Below are 19561 nucleotides of genomic sequence, written 5' to 3'. Positions count from 1 at the left end.
AGCGGAGTTTTGGTGTGAACAAACCACTACTTCAGGCTTCACTGCTAGCTGTGAACCAGTTGTGTTGCTGTTCAGGTCTCATGAGATTGAGCTCTTACTCTTGATGACTCTGTTTGTGTCATCTGCAAATATTACAGTCTTTGAATCACCCCTTAAAGTCACTGGAAGATTTAACTGACATCCGATGACCGTTATAGGAGAGGCGGAGGTAGTTAAGGCACTGCACATCCGAGGCATGCAGTCCCAAAGCTTCAGAAGGGAGATAGAAATTGTGAGACCATAATTTATTTGAAATGGTTTTTGTCTAATTTAATATTTACAATATATAACTTCATAGAAGTAAATGAAAAATTTGCTGCCACAGTTAGCAAACAAACTGCCTTGCTAAAGATCTAAGGAAACGAGATTTTCTTAAATTTGCTGCCTCTCTCTGAATTTCTTTGTTGTTATTTGCATTGAGCTCCAGGAGGCCAAGCACCCTCATCTGAAAAAGAATACAAAATTAAATTAATATGATATATGACTTCAACAACAACAAAAATTAGGAAACAAAACATTCCTCCAATGAAGTACTTATCACAGAGCAGCCAAAATAAAACATGCCCAGAAAGTGATACAAACAACTTGTCATTATGTGTTGTAGCTTGCTTGGGTGTGAGGGTTTATTACTGTCATAACCAACTAATCTGTCTCAATTCCTAGTCACAGTATAACCCAAAATTAATGTTTTCCTACTGTGTACAACATTTTATCAGCCACTACAAATTTCTTACATGCATAATATTATTACATACCCACTTTTGTGTTAACATAATTATAATTCCTACAACCTACACAAATGAAACAATGTCCACAACGGAAAAAGGTGGGGGAGGGAAGCCCATGGGATACAATGAGGTCTACCCAAATCATCACTGAACCCCTGCCAAGTTTCACTATTGGGACGTAAACTCAGCCACAAGTTGGAAACAGTGTGAAACAAGCCTCATCCGAACTCTTCACTTTCCCCACAGGGCACGACTAGCATGTTCCTCCACCACTACCCTGCTATCCATACCCCTTCCGGCTGTAGGCCTCCGTCTTATCCGCACTTCCCTTCACAGCAGATTGCTGCCCACATCAGATGCACTCACTGTCGGACCCCACTGTATGGAGGGGGTATCATGTTTATTTGTTATTTTGTGAATGTGTGATAATTGTATTTGTTAGAGGAAGAATTTGTCTGAAAGCTTAAATATTCTGTATATTATTTTTCGTTGTGCCTGTCTGCGACTCATTGCCTCCTCTATGTAGTGAGTAGCAATCTATCCTTTCCACATAGTAATTAATACAAATAAATAATTTAAAACTTTTGTAGTCGTCTTCCTCAGTTGCGTGTAATATTACGGTATATTGATAATTTTTACTTATGGACCGTCTGACAAATCTCAAAATCTCATAGTAGAAATTGAACACATCCTTACACGTGAAGAACAACAAAATAATTGTGAAATAAACATAGGACTGACAAGAGAATTAGTAAAAGAAGAAATAAAAGGCATAATAAAAGAAACACAGCAGACACACAATAAGAACAACCACACAGAAGCAGCCACTATGAAAAGGTTAAAACAAAAGTTAACAAACAATAACGTATTAATAACAAGAGCAGACTAGGGAAATGTAACAGTACTAATGGATAAAGAGCAATACATCACAAAAACCAAGGAATACATAAACACCAATGCCATACAAAAACTGAAGTCAGGTCCAACTACACGATTCCAGGCAAATGTGAGATGAACACTGAAAAACATTGAACACACACTCACAGACAAACAGAAATACTACTTAACACAGAAAAACCCACAAGCACCAACTCTCCGCAGTCAACCGAAAGTGCATAAAGACGGAATGCCAATGAGAGCTGTTATCAACTTCAAGAAAGCCCCAACATACCGCATAGCCAAACACCTCCAAAAGTTAGTTACAAAACACTATAAAGTAGAAAACAACAGAACAGTGATAAACACAGGAAACCTAATAGAGAACATACAGGTACCACACACAGCAACACTGATTTCATTCGATATAGAAAATATGTATACCTCCATCCCTATCACAGAAACAATAGAAATCATAGAACAAAATCTCTCATCCCACAGCAACCATAAAAGAAATAACAGATATGCTCAGACTGACAACTGAACAAAACTACTTTCAGTTTGAGAAAGAATATTATCTACAAACTGATGGACTGCCCATGGGATCCCCAATATCAGGAACACTAGCAAACATTTTCATCAGTCACCTAGAAAATCAGATATTTGAAAAGATAACCACAAATGAAAGTTTCAAAATCATATATTGTTACAGATACGTGGATGACATTATTTGTCTGGTAGATGAGCCAAGTGAAAAAATAGATGAACTCCATTCAGAAATAAACAAAGCTCATCATAACATAAAATTCACACTTGAAAAAGAAAATCAAATAAATTTCCTTAACATTACAATTAAAAAAGAAAATGGCAAACATACATTTAACATCTTTAGAAAACCAACAGCCACAGAGACAATAGTACATTCCACATCCAACCACCCCCACAGCCAGAAACTTGCAGCACTAACACACATGTTACATAGATTAAACAGAATCCCACTCAGCAAGAGAAACTATGAACCAGAAATGAATACAATCATACAAATAGCTAGGAACAACGGGTATGACACACATGTGGTACACAGGCTCAATCAAAAAATAAAAACACAAATAAAAAACAAACACAACATTTCCAGAATACAAAAGAACTCACAAGCTGAAAACTCACAAACACACACAATGACAACACCATACAGAAAAGAACCAGATGGTACACCATGACCTACACACATCCTAAAGAGATAGGGCTTCAAAATAGCATATAAGCCTGGGCAAACCCTTCAATCACACCTAAACCAGCCAGCTACCAAGAGGGACAAATTCCAACAATCAGGAATATATAAACTTGAATGTCAAAGTTGTGATGCAGTATATATAGGCATGACATGCAGGAATTTTGAAACAAGATACAAAGAACATATCAGATGTTGGAAGTATGAAACAAACCATTCCACATTTGCAGAACATTTAAAACACTACAACCATCATCCTACAAACATGGAACAAGAAATGAAAATAATGAGAATAAGCAACCATGACAAACATCTTATACAAACACAAGAAAACTTCCACATCCAGAAAGCCATAGCAGAGAACAAACATGTGATAAATGAACAAACACACCTCAGCACAGGCTCCCTACTACACTTAATAAAGGAAATGATAACATAAAAACTCTTCCCCACACCATCTGGACACACACACACACACACACACACACACACACACACACACACACACACAAACGCACACCCAAATGCATTCACGAACAGACCACAGATACTTCAATAATTACACTCATAAGTTTCGATCTTTGGCAAAAACATTTGACAGTTGGCAACAGAAACCAAAACATTGCATTAAAACAAGCGTTCAGTGCATAGTGCTGTGGAATGTGGAAAAAACTGCAAATTGGCGTTCATAAGAAGAACAACACAAAAAATGTAACAGGAGAGTAATATGTAAGAAATTGTTCACCCAACCTGTAAGTACAGTTCAAAACATTACTACTTAATAGGAAATAGCAACCACCAGAACTGTTTATAACCTATAGGCACAGCGACAAAAATGTAAATAAAATAGCAATCATATGTACATATTCCAAGCCACTGATGATGCCTTGCAGAAAATAAAGGCGAAACACGTATGGAACTAAAATGGTGTTTTATTCAGTTGCTGTCAGACGGTCCATAAGTAAAAATTATCAATATACCGTAAAATAATTTAAAAGTTACAGGTGCAACCTTTTAATATTTTTTTTCCTCCACAGAACAATAAATTGCACTTAATGCTAACACATTATTTGATTTAACTTACAGCTTGATGTTTCCTTTGGTGTTCTCCACGTTTAGAATGTAAGTGTACAAGATACTCAAGAATAGTTATGTCCCAGATACAGTTGTAGTAAGAATCCATTGAGTCGCTACAACTGCTACTTTTAACATCTCCCAGGCTTTTAAATGCTGTTGCATAATCTGTTTCCTCAAGAAACTGACACAACACAGCTGCCTGAAATAATGAAGAAATGCCCAATTATTGATATGTAATAACGCACTAAGGAATACAGTCACAGAAAGAAAAACCATAATAACAATTGCCTCAGACATCAGACTGACATTACTGAAATCTAAAATACGGATCTATAGTATATGAGAAATGATCTTTTATAAACACTGTTGCTCAAAAGAGTTCTCATAAAATCTGAAGCACTATTAAGTAATAAAATGGCTACGAAAATATATATAAGAACATTCTAGATTAGAATCTATGATTGGTTTATAAATCCAAGGCAGTATCATTTATCAGAAAACAGAGAATAAATCAATTATTTAAATAATGTAAAGTAGTAGCTACTGTGTATGAGATTGTTTAAACTCTTAATCAGAATAAACAATGGACGACAAAGTTATATCAAATAACTTAATAAGAAAATTATGAAAAGGATAGACTGCTACTCAACATACAGAGGAGAAGTTGAGTTGCGAACAGGCACAACAGAGACTGCTACAAATGTAAGCTTTCAGCCAGAAGGCCTTTCTCTAAATCACACACACACACACACACACACACACACACAGCGAAACTCATACACACATGACCATTATCTCAGCAACTTTGCATGATGGTAGAAGCAATATGAGTGGAAGGGGTATTGAGGAGGCCAGGGAGGGATAGCAGGGTAGGTGTAGGAGATGGTGAAGTGCTGCTTCTGGAAGCACGCAGGGATTTGGTGGGGACAGAGTTGGGCAGCTAGATACAGTAAGAACGTGGGGCAGAGGGGGTGGGGGTGGGAGGTGGATAGATGGGTGAAGGACAGGGACTAACAAAGGTTGAGGTCAAGGTGTTTACTGGAATGTAGGATATGTTACAGGAAGACTTCCCACTTCTGCAATTCAAAAAACTGATGCTGGTAGAAAGGATCCATATGGCAGGGGCTGTGACACAGTCAACGAAGTGAAGAACATTTTGCTGGGCAGTATGTTCAGCAACTTGGTGGTCTTCACTTTAATGACTGCTGAAGGCTATGACCAAAAGGTAAGTGTCTTTTAATTGTACCTGTCTGCAGTTTAACATGTCTCCTTTACTGTAAGTAGCAATTTATCTCTACCTACATTGTTAATATTCCTACCAGGAGTTTTCATTGTTTGAATTTACACAATAGCTTTATATTAAGATCATAAAGGCTACCTGAGTGTGACACTGAAGCTGGCTGCAACATTTTATCATCCGGCGAAATGTTAGATCATCCATCACTGATCTTGGAAGTGGTTGGCTAAAAAAGTCACTCACCAGAATTGCTGCTTTGAGATAGTAGGAAAGTGAGGCCTTGTAATGACCCAGAACTGAAATTATGTTTAAACCATTACTTCTCAATTTTTATAAGAATTCCAATATTTTGTATAATAAATATTTATAACTGGCAATTTAAACAGTTAAATCTGCCAATGAGAAAAATAATAATAGTGAAAACTCGAGATTCATAATGTACTATGCTAGTAAAGGGATGCAGTGTCATAGCAAAAACAAAATCTAAAGCAATACACCATTTTTTTTCAAATTTTGAATCAACTGTTTTTCACTCTATACTGAAGATTGTCCATTTTCTCTAAATACCTAGAAATGTAAAATTATGCAATTTACAGAACAGAAAAAATATAGTATCCAATCATATCAATGAATCACAATTGGAACTGATCAATTCATACAAATACCCGGATGTAAAAATTTGTATGGACGTGAAATGGAATAACACTCTCAGCTGTAGGTAAAGCTGGTGATAAACTCAGTTTGTTAGCAGAATGAGTTTATCGCTCACATAGAGATCATAAAGACACGATTAAACTAATTATAGTATAAACAGAGGAATTTAAGCAATCATTGTTTCCATGCTCCACATGTGAATGTAACAGGAAAAACCCTAATAACTGGTACAATGAGACATGCCCTCTGCAGCATAATGCAGTGGTTTGCAGAGTACAGATGTAAATGTACACTCCCTTCAATCCATTTGGAAGAAGCTGTCCACCCCATAAGTCAAATACTTCAAAATTGGTCATCTCTCCACCAGGAAAGAGGGGAAGGAGAGGGGAAGATGAAAGGATGTGGGTTTTAAGGGAGAGGGTAAGGAATCATTCCAATCCCAGGAGCGGAAAGACTTACCTTAGGGGGAAAAAAGGACAGGTATACACTCGCACACGCACACATATCCATCCGCACATTTGTCTGCTTGTGTCTGTGTATGTGCGGATGGATATGTGTGTGTGTGCGTGTGTGCGCACGCGCGCGAGTGTATACCTGTCCTTTTTTTCCCCCTAAGGTAAGTCTTTCCGCTCCTGGGATTGGAATGACTCCTTACCCTCTCCCTTAAAACCCACATCCTTTCATCTTCCCCTCTCCTTCCCTCTTTCCTGACGAAGCAACCGTTGGTTGCGAAAGCTTGAATTTTGTGTGTATGTTTGTGTTTGTGTGTCTATCGACCTGCCAGCACTTTTGTTTGGTAAGTCACATCATCTTTGTTTTTAGATATATTTTTCCCACGTGGAATGTTTCCCTCTATTATATTCATAAATTATTTAACAGTTACATTGCAGACCCATACACATTCCCTGATACACTTACACATGGAATAACTTATCTGAAACCTAAAGATCAAGAAGACACAGTAAACCCAGCTAAATATCGCCCCATAACACGCCTACCAACAATATACAAAATATTAACTTCAGTCATTACACACAAATTAATGACACATACAACACAGAACAAAATTATAAATGAAGAACAAAAGGGCTGTTGCAAAGGAGCACGAGGATGTAAAGAGCAACTGATAATAGATGCAGAGGTGACATATCAAGCTAAAACCAAACAAAGGTCGCTACACTACGCATACATTGATTACCAAAAAGCTTTTGATAGTGTACCCCACTCATGGTTACTACAAATATTGGAAATATACAAAGTAGATCCTAAATTGATACAGTTCCTAAACATAGTGATGAAAAATTGGAAAACCACACTTAATGTCCAAACAAATTCAAATAATATCACATCACAGCCAATACAGATTAAGTGTGGAATATACCAAGGAGACTCATTAAGTACTTTCTGGTTCTGCCTTGCTCTGAACCCACTAATCAACATGCTAAATAATACAAATTATGGATACAATATTACTGGAACATACCCACACAAAATCACACATTTGCTATACATGGATGATCTAAAACTACTGGCAGCAACAAATCAACAACTCAACCAATTACTAAAGATAACAGAAGTATTCAGCAATGATATAAATATGGCTTTTGGAACAGACAACTGTAAGAAAAATAGCATTGTCAAGGGAAAACACACTAAACAAGAAGATTACATATTGGATAACCACAGCGACTGCATAGAAGCGATGGAAAAACCAGATGCCTATAAATATCTAGGATACAGGCAAATAATAGGAATAGATAATACAAATATTAAAGAGGAACTAAAAGAAAAATATAGACAAAGACTAACAAAAATACTGAAAACAGAATTGACAGCAAGAAACAAGTCAAAAGCTATAAATACTTATGCTATATCAATATTGACCTACTCATTTGGAGTAGTGAAATGGAGTAACACAGACCTGGAAGCACTCAATACACTTACATGATCACAATGCCACAAATAAAGAATACATCACATACATTTAGCAACAGAAAGATTCACATTAAGCAGAAAGGAAGGAGAAGGGGATTTATCGATATAAAAAACCTACATTATGGACAGGTAGACAATTTAAGAAAATTCTTTCTAGAACAAGCAGAAACTAGCAAAATACACAAAGCAATCACTCATATAAATACATCGGCTACACCACTGCAATTTCATAACCACTTCTACAACCCTTTAGATCACATAACATCAACAGATACGAATAAAGTAAATTGGAAAAAGCACCCGTATCATCTAAACACAGCCACACATCGAACAAGACGCATCCAACACATGGCTAAGAAAAGGCAATATATACAGTGAGACGGAAGGATTCATGATTGCAATACAGGATCAAACAATAAACACCAGATATTACAGCAAGCATATTATTAATGATACCAGTACCACAACAGATAAATGCAGACTTTGCAAACAACAAATAGAAACAGTAGATCACATCACAAGCGGATGTACAATACTAGCAAATACAGAATACACCAGAAGACATGACAACGTAGCAAAAATAATACATCAACAGCTTGCCTTACAACATAAACTTATAAAACAACACGTTCCCACATACAAGTATGCACCACAAAATGTACTGGAGAATGATGAATACAAATTATACTGGCACAGAACCATTATAGCAGATAAAATAACACCACATAACAAACATCATACTCACCAATAAAAAGGAGAAAGTAACACAACTAATCGAAATATCCATACCCAATACAACAAATATACAAAAGATAACAGGAGAAAAAATTGAAAAATACATCCAACTGGCTGAGGACATGTGGCATCAGGATAAAGTTGACATTATACCGATTATACTATCAACTACAGGAGTCATACCACACAATATCCACCAGTACATCAACACAATATAGCTACATCCAAATGTATATATACAACTACAGAAATCTGTAATTATTGATGCATGTTCAATTACCCGAAAGTTCCTAAATGCAACATAACATATACTGTACAGGTAAAAGGAAGTCACGCTTGATCAAGGTTCGTGTCACTTTCCATTTTTAACCAGACATTAACGACTGAGAAAGGAAAAAAATATAAAAATAATAATAATAATGTCCCTATCATAAACAGCACTATTAAGAGGGCTATGCCGAAAGTTTTTAGCAGCCCGTAAACCGTAAGGCAGAGGACAATGGAGTTGTTTTCATTCGAAAGAGCGATGTTTTTCGACCTTGGGACGAGCACGCGCAGCCCCTGGCTAGCGGTGATCCCCCCACGGCGCGGTAAGAAAGCACAGGCAGTGCTGAGTCAGAGACGGTGCAGGATGGAGCTGTTGCACCGCAACTTTCGCGCCATGATTTTTTACGGTTATAAAAAGGGTTTAAGTGCCGAAGAATGACATTCTTCTTTGCTGCGTGTTTTTGGTGATGCTTCCCCTTCTAGGGCCACAGTTGGAAATTGGTTTCACGACTTTTTCGAGGGGTCGGCAGTCAATTGAAGATGAACCTCGTCCCGGTTGGCCAGTAATAGCTGTGACTCCTGAAAAAATTGATGCTGTGAGGAAAATGATCAAAGAAGATCCACATCTTACATTTTGTGACATTGAAGGGACCCTAAATATTGGATCAACAGCGGCACATACCATCGTTCATAGTCACTTAGGTCTTACTAAGAAATGTGCCCGTTGGGTGCCACATTCCCTGAGAGAAAGCCAAAAGGAGGCGAGAGTGGACTGCTGTCATTTCATGCTCGAAAAATTCAATGGAGGGAAGTCCCAAGACATCTACAATATCGTCACAGGTGATGAAATGTGGGTCTACCATTATTACTCTGAAACGAAGAGACAGTCTTCTGTGTGATGCTTTCCTGGGGAGGAACCACCCACAAAAGTTTGACGAAGTCGGAGCTCTGGAAAAACGATGGTGGCAACTTTTTTCACACAGATCGGGCATCTCACTTCTGTGACCTTGGACACACATCGTACAGTCAATGCTGAATGGCAAGTGAATGATTGTCTTCCAAAAGTCATCGCCACATGGAAGTCACAGCATCCAAAGTCCAAGAGTGGGCACCTTCTGCTGCATCACGACAATGCATCTGCGCACAGGGCTGGCAGAACGATGGACTTTCTGGAGAAGGAAAAAGTGCGAGTGTTACCCCATCCCCCCTATTCACCTGATCTGGCCCCCTGTGACTTCTTTCTGTTCCCTAAAACTAAGGAAAAAATTCAAGGGCAGCGGTTTTCATCAGATGAAGAGGCCATTGCAGCGTACGACAGTGCACTAAGTGACATCCCAAAACAAGCTTGGACTGACACATTTTCTAAGTGGTTTCAGAGAATGGAAAAATATATACATGCTAATGGAGAGTATTTTGAAAAGTTGTAAATTTTTTTTTGCAAATAAATTTTTTTTTCACACATTCTGGTAAAAACTTTCGGCATAGCCCTCGTAGCAGTTTAGAGGCGACCTCTATAGTAAGATCCCAGTAAAATGGTCTATCGCCCTGACTTCTAATAATCAAAGTTAATTAATCGTCACAAAAATGGAAAATAATCTCCCCACTTGCCACGCAGTTCTGTCAACATTATGGGCAGCACACAAACACCATGAAATCCAAGCGATTCAGGATAGTGCCAGTCTTTGCAAGTTCACTTCCTACTTTTACTGAATGAGTTTGGTAGGTACCTAGTTCTAACGTCATCTGAGGCAGCACATAAGCCGGCGTTTGACTGATGCGTACAGATTTATAACTCAGTGCATAGTATCTCTCTGCTGTCCCTCTGGACATATTTATATATGGGCGCAACAGCTCAAGGCACAGTCAGCAGCATCTATATGGCCACTTTCTCAGACATATATTATTTAAAAAAAATAATTATCTAGTGAAACAATTTAAAATCTTTGTAATTTCTATATAATTAAAGTTGAATTTGCTTTAGTTACTGAAAAAATTTCAGTTCAACTGCATTTTAACTTTGGCATGTAGAAGTTTTAGAACAGAAGCGACAGTAGAACATGACCTCTGAGCTACTTCTTTAAGAGTCCTTGTATTGATTGTTATTTGCATTAAAATCTTGAAACTTGGTATAGTTGTATTATTTAATGAATGTAATCAAGTGCTGTAATTAGAACTTTGTATCATTAATACAAATATGATATTTAATCTTTTACAAATAAGGATGTTTCTGTTCCAAATTTTGTTTTTAGTAAATTATTTGAAAACTAATAGAGATAGCTTTATGGAGTCACAAAGTTAATGTTTTTATACAACACTGAGGCCACATACCAATTTTCATCTTTCTGAGCCTAATATGTAGCGCCTTCAGTTTTCGTAAAAATGCCGATTTTGACCAAAATGTTGTTCTAATCAAGTTGAGACTTGTAACAGTTGATTATGAGATGCATTTGCACATTCTGAACAATTTTTAGCTTTCTAGCTGCATTATTTAGTGTCAGTTTATTTTCTTGAAACATTAGGTGAATAAATTTAGTTGAATACAATCATTCTGAGATTTAACAATTTTAACATTAAAATAAACTGAGTAGCACAGTCGTCATAGTGTAGTGGTTTTAATACTAGGCTGTTGCATGGAGGGTCGTGAGTTCAAAACTCACCTGAACTGTACAATTTTAATTTCTATTTTCAGTTCAAGTACATTCTAGAAGTATCCACAAATGGCAAGAATCATTGTACTGGAATGTTCTGTAGCTGTATATATACAATGTATGTTGTGGCCATTCGCTACATGCTCTTGTATGTGCAAGTGCTGAATAAACCTACGTTAAGTGAAGTTAGTGTTTGTTATTCATCTACTTACACCTTCGTCTATGTGACATTATTCTGGCGGAGGCACTGGGTATTGGAACTTGTGATACCGCACATTATCGACGACACAGTGGCTCCCATCAGACCACGATAGAGCTGCCATTTACATGGCGAGAAACCTGAGTTCGAGCCATATTCAACAGATCGCAATGTATCGGAGACAGAAGAAGAAGAGGACGTTACGATGACAGCAACTGTGTGCCACCACATGAGACATCCTTCCGAGTTCTCTAGTGATGATCCAAACAAGTGGCTGAAGGTATATGAGCGTATAGTCAAATTTAACAAATGGGATGACACCGTGTGTTTGGCTAATGTATTTTTCTACTTGGAGAGCACTGACAAGCAATGGTAGGAGAACAACGAGGAGAAATTCACAAGCTGGGAAGTATTCCAGGTGGAACTGCGCAAGTATTTCGGTGACACACAGTGACAGAAGTGCAAGGCTGAAGATAAATTAAAGTGCTGGGCACAGCATCCAGGAGAAACTACAGTATCCTACATTCAAGACATCTTGGATCTGTGTAAAATAGTGGATCCTAGAATGAAGGAGGAAGATAAGGTTGCACATCTCATGAAGGGTATTGCTGAGGACATATATAAAGCCAAACTCCTGAAGGAGGTTTCGACAGCAGACGACTTCATAAAATATTGTCAGTATATCGAGACAATGCATAAAAAAAGAATTACGCGCAAGAAGTTTGAACAGCTTCCAAACGTCGTATTGATGTCTGTGATGGAGGAAGAAACTGTTTTCACAAGTGTTCTAAGTCAGATAGTGAGAGAAGAAGTTCAGAAGGCACTTGGATCGCACAGTGAGTAAAAAAACCGAGACGCTTCAAGAGATCACAATGGAGGAAGTGGAACCGACATTGAACTCAGTCTCTCGTCCTTCATTTCCCTTTAAAACGGTAAAAAATAAAAAAAAAAATCAAGACCCAGGTGAAGTTATGTTCCTACAATGCCGCATGAGGAACCTGTTTGGGCACCAAGGAAGACTGACATCTGGAGGACCCAGGATAACCAACCAGTATGTTTCCACTGCAAATGACTGGGACAGTGCGCTATTGTCGAGAAAGGTGGCAGATATTTGATGACGCCTGCACCAGAAGATAGCAGACCAATCTTAGCTGACGCCAACTCTGGGAAGACGAAGATGAACAAGAAGATGTGGGTGCAGGACGATGTAGGTCACCATCGCCGCAAGCTAGCTGCTGGAGAGGACGCTCCCCAACAAGCCGATCAAGGTCTCCATCACCGTTTAGAAGCTGCAGCCGATCACCTAGCCGCCGCAACATGGAAAACTACAGGGTGCGACCTTCCTTGGAGGTTGATCACTACAAAAATGACAGGAAACTACGTCGATATCCTCGTGGATGGCTGACCAGCCCAAGCTCTTGTGGACTCTGGAGCACCATAACCAGTCATTTCAGAGAAGTACCAGCGCCAGTTGCAGAAAGCCATATTTGTCAACAGTAAAACATCGCTGCAGAAGGTGGCTAATGGGAAATATGTAAAACCTACAGGAAGATGTGTCATTTGTGTGGATATAAGTAGCCCTATACAGCCCTTAGAATTCATCGTCTTACAAGAATGTAGTCATGACGTCATTCTCGGATGGGACTTTTTGAAAGCTTCTCAGGCAATTATAAATTGTGGTCGCTCGAAGATTACATTAGATGAGATGAGATACTGTGGACAGGAAGATGTGCATCCAAGTGTGTGGAGACTGTGCTGGATGTAGTGATCATTCCTGCAGTCAGAGCAAGAAAGGTAACTGTCATGTGTCATGCCATGCATCAACCCATGGATCTTGTAGTGCAATGTAAGAGAAGCATACCACTGAAGAATAACTTGGTCATCCCAGCCTCTATCGTCTCGTTTAAGAATGGATTTGGTGAATTGTGGATAGTTAACTAGCCGTTAACTGCAGAACACCTGAGCATCATAGAAACCTCCCATGCCGAGTCTGTGGACAAAATTAGTGCTAACACTACGAGACAAGATCTTCTAGCTCAACTATCACCAGATCTCACTAAGGAACAACAGAAGAAGCTACTTGCCATTTTTCAAGAGTTCTTTGAATGATTCAATCCACAGGTGGAGAGAGAATTAGACACATCGATGGTGAAGCACCAGATTAGCACTGGAGACCATCAACCAATAAGCCAGAGAGCATACTGTGTGTCAGCAACAGAATGTTGAATAATACGAGACAAGGTAGAGAAAATGATGAAGAATGACATCATTCAGTCTTCGCAGAGCCCATGGTCGTCACCTGTAGTTCTCGTCAGGAAGAAGAATGGCAGTTGGCACATTTGTGTTGATTACAGGAAGCTTAATAAGATAACTAAAAAAGACGTTTACCCTCTTCCACAAATTGATGATATACTGGATTGTCTGAAGGGGGCTAAGTTTTCCTCTACCATGGATATGTACTCGGAATACTGGCAAATCGAAGTAGATGAGGCTGATCGTGAGAAACTGCATTCATCACCCCCTGAGGGCCTGTACGAGTTTAAGGTAATGCTGTTTGGTTAGTGTAGTGCACCAGCAACTTTTGAACGGATGATGGATAATCACCTGAAGTGGACGATGTGTCTCTGTTATTTAGATGGCATTATAGTGTTCTCAGAGACATTTGATGAACACACAAAGAGACTGAGGGCCATTCTTAAGTGTCTCCAACAAGCCGGACTGAAACTTAATCCAAGAAAGTGTCTCTCTGGAGCAAACGAAATCAAAATACTTTGACACCTTGAGTCAAACGAAGTGTGCAGCCAGACCCAGGAAAGGTGAAATCTATAACGGAATTTCCTATTCCTAGTAGTACTAGATATGTGAGAAGCTTCCTTGGATTATGTCCTTATTTCCGTTGTTTTATCAAAGATTACTGTATCAAAGCTAGGCCGCTCTAAGAGTTGTTAAAAGCCGATGCTAAATTTATCTGGGGTGGTGCTCAACAAGATTCTTTCGATGTGTTGCGAAAAGCTCTGACAACTGACCCTGTACTTGGGTCTGTATGATGAGAGAGTACCTACAGAACTACACACAGATGCCAGTGGGTATGGGATCGGTGCTGTTCTGGTGCAAATTTCGAATGGAGAAGAGACACAACAGGATGACTCACCAGGTGGGCACTACGTCTTCAAGAGTATGATATTACCATGGTGTACAAAAGTGGAAGAAAACACCAAGATGCCGACTGTCTCTCAAGAAACCCTGTGCAAGACCATCAAGACTTTGATGAAGATAGGGACTGTCTCGCTGCACTCCAGGATCTCTCTGCTGAGCAGGAGGAGGACACCAAGATATCTCAAATTATGCTTGCCTTAAATCGGTCAGAGGATGTGACAGGACAGTTTAAGGTAGTTAATGGATTACTTTGCAAGAAAAACTTTGATCCATTTGGAAAGACGTGGCTACCAGTGAATCCTAAGCACATGCACTTAGATGTTCTACAGAAATTCCATGACACACCTGAGGCCGGACAGCTAGGATTTATTAAGACATACAATAGGATCTGCAAGAGATTTTTCTGGCCAGATTTATTTAGGAGTGTCTGTCACTATGTGTCGCACTGTCTGGAGTGCCAGAGGAGAAAGGCAGTTCCTCAGAAATCACGTGGCGGACTTATACCAATTCCACCAGCCGAAACGCCTTTCCATTGTGTTGGGATTGACCTCCTCAGACGATTTCCAATGTCTGCTAGTGGCAATAGATGGATTATTGTTTGCACTGATTATCTGACATTCTATGCCATTACAAAAGCCGTGAAAACAGCCGAAGCATTCAAGGTAGCCAAATTCACCGTGGAAGACATTGTATTAAAGCACGGTGCCCCAAGGTCGTTAATTACAGATCGAGGGAAAGTTTTTCAATCGAATCTTGTGACAGAGATAAACCATTGGTGCAACATTACTCATCAAATGACGACTGCCTACCATCCGCAAACTAACGGGCTTACTGAACGGCTTAATAAGACCTTGGCCGACATGCTATCAATGTTCGTCATTGTTGAGCAGCGATGAGGTGCTACCTTTCATGACGTTTCCCTACAACACCGCCAAACAAAACACCACAGGATTTAGCCATTTTTCCTGGTCCATGGGCGTGAGGCAACTACGACAATGGACATTGTGTTTCCGTTACATCCTGATGATGTGGATGACAACTAAGTTGGCCAGGTGTTAATCAGAGCTGAGGAAGCTTGGCAGTTAGATCGACTCCGCATGCTGTAGGCTCAAGAAAACGATCGCCGAATGTATGATGTGAGCCACCGCCCTGTTGTACACCAGCCTGGTGACCTCGTCTGGATCTTCCCTCCTGTTCAGAAGGTTGGTGTCTCTGAGAAGCTCCTCAGGCGCTACTTTGGACCTTATAAGGTTGTAAGACAGTTGTCTGATGTTACTTATGAAGTTGAAGATTTTGACCCCGACACAAGAGGACGAAAGATCAGAGATACAGTCCACGTCCTTTGAATGAAGCCCTATAAGGGTCCTGCAACCCATGGTAAATTCAAAGCTCCAGCAACAGGCAACAAGCGGAAAGGTGACGAAGAACATAGTGGCAATGGAAGTTCTAAGAAGATTACCGCCAGGGTGAACATCAGTCATCGGGAGTCGGAGTATGCAGGACCAATGACTCATTCCCGGACTAGGATGACGTAACACCGAGACGCTGTTCTCTTAAGGAGGGAGCAATGTTGCAGAATAAGCTGAGCAGCACAGTTGCTGTAGTGTAGTGGTTGTGATACTCGGCCATTGCATGGAGGGATGTGAGTTCAAAACTCACCTGAACAGTAAAATTTTAATTTCTATATTCGGTTCAAGTTCATTCTCGAAGTATCCACAAATGGCAAGGATCATTGTACTGGAATGGAATCATTGTACTGGAATGTTCTGTAGCTGTATATATACCGTATGTGTTCTGGTCGGAGGCAGTTCACTCCACACTCTTGTATGCGCAAGTGCTGAATAAACCTTCATTAAGTGAAGTTAGTGTTCGTCATTCATCTGTTTACACCTTCTTCTACGTGACAATATACTGAAGAATATACTGACAAAGTTTAGAAAAGGTACTTTAATTTTAATTTCATTCTTAGATTATGGCGCAATACTTTGTGTGCTACACACAGGTGAATTATGACGACGTCTCTCTAGTAACAGTGAACTGGGGTAAGTCCCAGCACACTTGCTCGCCTCTGTATATCTCAAATGATACAGCACTTGTTTCATCACACACTGTATCAACATTGCATTTTTTATCCATACAAAGTCTTGGCAATGAGGAATTAATACCTTTACTGATTGATCTGGGAAAGAAACACACATTTTTTTCTTACCATAGGACAGTTAGTGTATCACAGACAAATACACAGACTGAAGCATTGAGTGTTGTATGGACCATAAGCAGTGGCCTGGGTATGTAAGTGTGTTATCTGTATGGAAGAAGGAATATGGTTCAAGTCCTTATGTGACACACAGCTGTAGTTGTACCAAAGGAAAATTCAGTTGAGGAAACTAATAAATTATGAGATGGAATTGGTGGCCGGTCATAACTTCAGGAGCTGATACTACTGTACACATACGAGGGTAATCCCAAAAGTAAGGTCTCCTATTTTTTTTTATAAGTACATAGACCTGTTTATTGCTACAATGGTTTACATCAGTTTACAGCTTGAATATTTAGTTATTTTTCGACATAATCATCATTTCTGTTGATGCATTTTTGTAGACGCTGTGTCAGTTTTGCATTCCCATGTCATACCAGCTCACCGCCATCCTTTTCAGGAAGTTATGAACTGGCCTGATTGTTGCTTGGTCTCAGGTGTAAAGTGGTATGCCCAGGTTTCGTCATCCATTACAACTGAGTCCAGAAAGTTGTACTGTTCAGCTCCAAGGCGGTGAGGAAATGTGCAGGAAGCATCAACTCGTTGCCGCATGTGGTCCTCAGTCAGCCTGTGTGGCATCCATCTTGCACACACCTTTCGGTAGTTCAATGTTTCCGTTAAAATTCTGCGAGTGGCGCTTTGGGAAACCCCAGGAATCAACGTGTAGAGATAATCCACACATGCTTTGCTCAACCTTCAACACTGTCTCCTTAGAAATTGATGGTCTCCTCTTCTTTGTTTGTCGTGAATTTCGGTTCGACAAGCTGCAAACTCTCTACATTACTTATGAACATTTTTGACATCCATGCATGACTCTCCATACACTTCCATCAACTGGCGATGGATTTCAATCAGCACAGTGCCCTGTGCATTCAAAAGCCAAATAACTGTGCGCAATTCGCACTTGGGGGTAACATCCAATGGGAGCTCCATTCTCAACAGCTGCCAAGCCAAGACTGAGCGCCTCAGTGTGGCGTGCGCATGTTTACCCACAGCGCGTGAAGCACTCTTCGTAACCGTGTGACCAACTGCCACACAGAGTTCTGTACTTATAAAAAAATAGGAGACCTTACTTTTGGGATTACCCTCATATAAAAGTGATGAATTTCCTCGCTTCAGAACAGAAAGTTGGTTCCCCAGAGAGGTGAGAGAGATACTTTGGGTAACATTAAAATGAAAGGACAGGTCACTTAGATACCAGGATAAGAGGGATCCATTTGTAGGGAGGACAAGTGTAGACAAGGATGGAGATGCAGGAATCAGAGAGAGTAGGTCAGATACGGTAAGCAGTCAACAAGCTTCTATCCCGACACGATAAGGTGAGAGTGAGAAGTAAAGCTAGATTAAGGGGAAGAGAAATTAATAAAGTAGTTCACTATATATATATATAGAGGGAAACATTCCACGCGGGAAAAATATATCTAAAAACAAAGATGATGTGACTTACCATACGAAAGTGCTGGCAGGTCGACAGACACACAAACAAACACAAACATACACACAAAATTCAAGCTTTCGCAACAAACTGTTGCCTCATCAGGAAAGAGGGAAGGAGAGGGAAAGACGAAAGGATGTGGGTTTTAAGGGAGAGGGTAAGGAGTCATTCCAATCCCGGGAGCGGAAAGACTTACCTTAGGGGGAAAAAAGGACGGGTATACACTCGCGCACACACACATATCCATCCACACATATACAGACACAAGCAGACATATTGGTCTTTAAATATGTCTGCTTGTGTCTGTATATGTGTGGGTGGATATGTGTGTGTGTGTGCGAGTGTATACCCGTCCTTTTTTCCCCCCTAAGGTAAGTCTTTCCGCTCCCGGGATTGGAATGACTCCTTACCCTCTCCCTTAAAACCCACATCCTTTCGTCTTTCCCTTTCCTTCCCTCTTTCCTGATGAGGCAACAGTTTGTTGCGAAAGCTTGAATTTTGTGTGTATGTTTGTGTTTGTTTGTGTGTCTGTCGACCTGCCAGCACTTTCATTTGTAAGTCACATCATCTTTGTTGTTATATATAAAGGAAACAAAAGAAAAATTCGGAGTAGGTATTAAAATTCATGGAGAAGAAGTAAAAACTTTGAGGTTCGCCGATGACATTGTAATTCTGTCAGAGACAGCAAAGGACTTGGAAGAGCAGTTGAACGGAATGGACAGTGTCTTGAAAGGAGGATATAAGATGAACATCAACAAAAGCAAAACAAGGATAATGGAATGTGGTCAAATTAAGTCGTGTGATGCTGAGGGAATTAGATTAGGAAATGAGACACTTAAAGTAGTAAAGGAGTTTTGCTATTTAGGGAGTAAAATAACCGATGATGGTCGAAGTAGAGAGGATATAAAATGTAGACTGGCAATGGCAAGGAAAGCGTTTCTCAAGAAGAGAAATTTATTAACATCGAGTATAGATTTAGGTGTCAGGAAGTCGTTTCTGAAAGTGTTTGTATGGAGTGTAGCCATGTATGGAAGTGAGACATGGACGATAACTAGTTTGGACAAGAAGAGAATAGAAGCTTTCGAAA

The 19561-nt window shown here is 39.6% G+C and overlaps 1 protein-coding gene across 4 annotated transcripts in view; it reads right to left on the bottom strand.

Annotated features, from left to right (window-relative positions):
- Positions 1–279: 279 nt before the first annotated feature.
- LOC126194749 (integrator complex subunit 8) overlaps positions 280–19561 on the bottom strand; it is a 164160-nt gene continuing 144878 nt past the window's right edge. For all 4 annotated transcript variants that reach the window (XM_049933020.1, XM_049933019.1, XM_049933022.1 and 1 more), the window contains exons 15-17: positions 5330–5484; positions 3959–4150; positions 280–484 (exon numbers count right to left, since the gene is read on the bottom strand). In XM_049933020.1, coding sequence (XP_049788977.1) covers positions 365–484; positions 3959–4150; positions 5330–5484 — 467 coding nt within the window. In that variant the 3' untranslated portion in view covers positions 280–364. The remainder of the gene's footprint in view (positions 485–3958; positions 4151–5329; positions 5485–19561) is intronic.

Source organism: Schistocerca nitens, chromosome 7 (assembly GCF_023898315.1).
Source record: "Schistocerca nitens isolate TAMUIC-IGC-003100 chromosome 7, iqSchNite1.1, whole genome shotgun sequence".
NCBI classification, from domain to species: domain Eukaryota; kingdom Metazoa; phylum Arthropoda; class Insecta; order Orthoptera; family Acrididae; genus Schistocerca; species Schistocerca nitens.
Note: the sequence above shows the minus strand (reverse complement) of the source record. Positions and strands in the feature narration are given on the sequence as shown.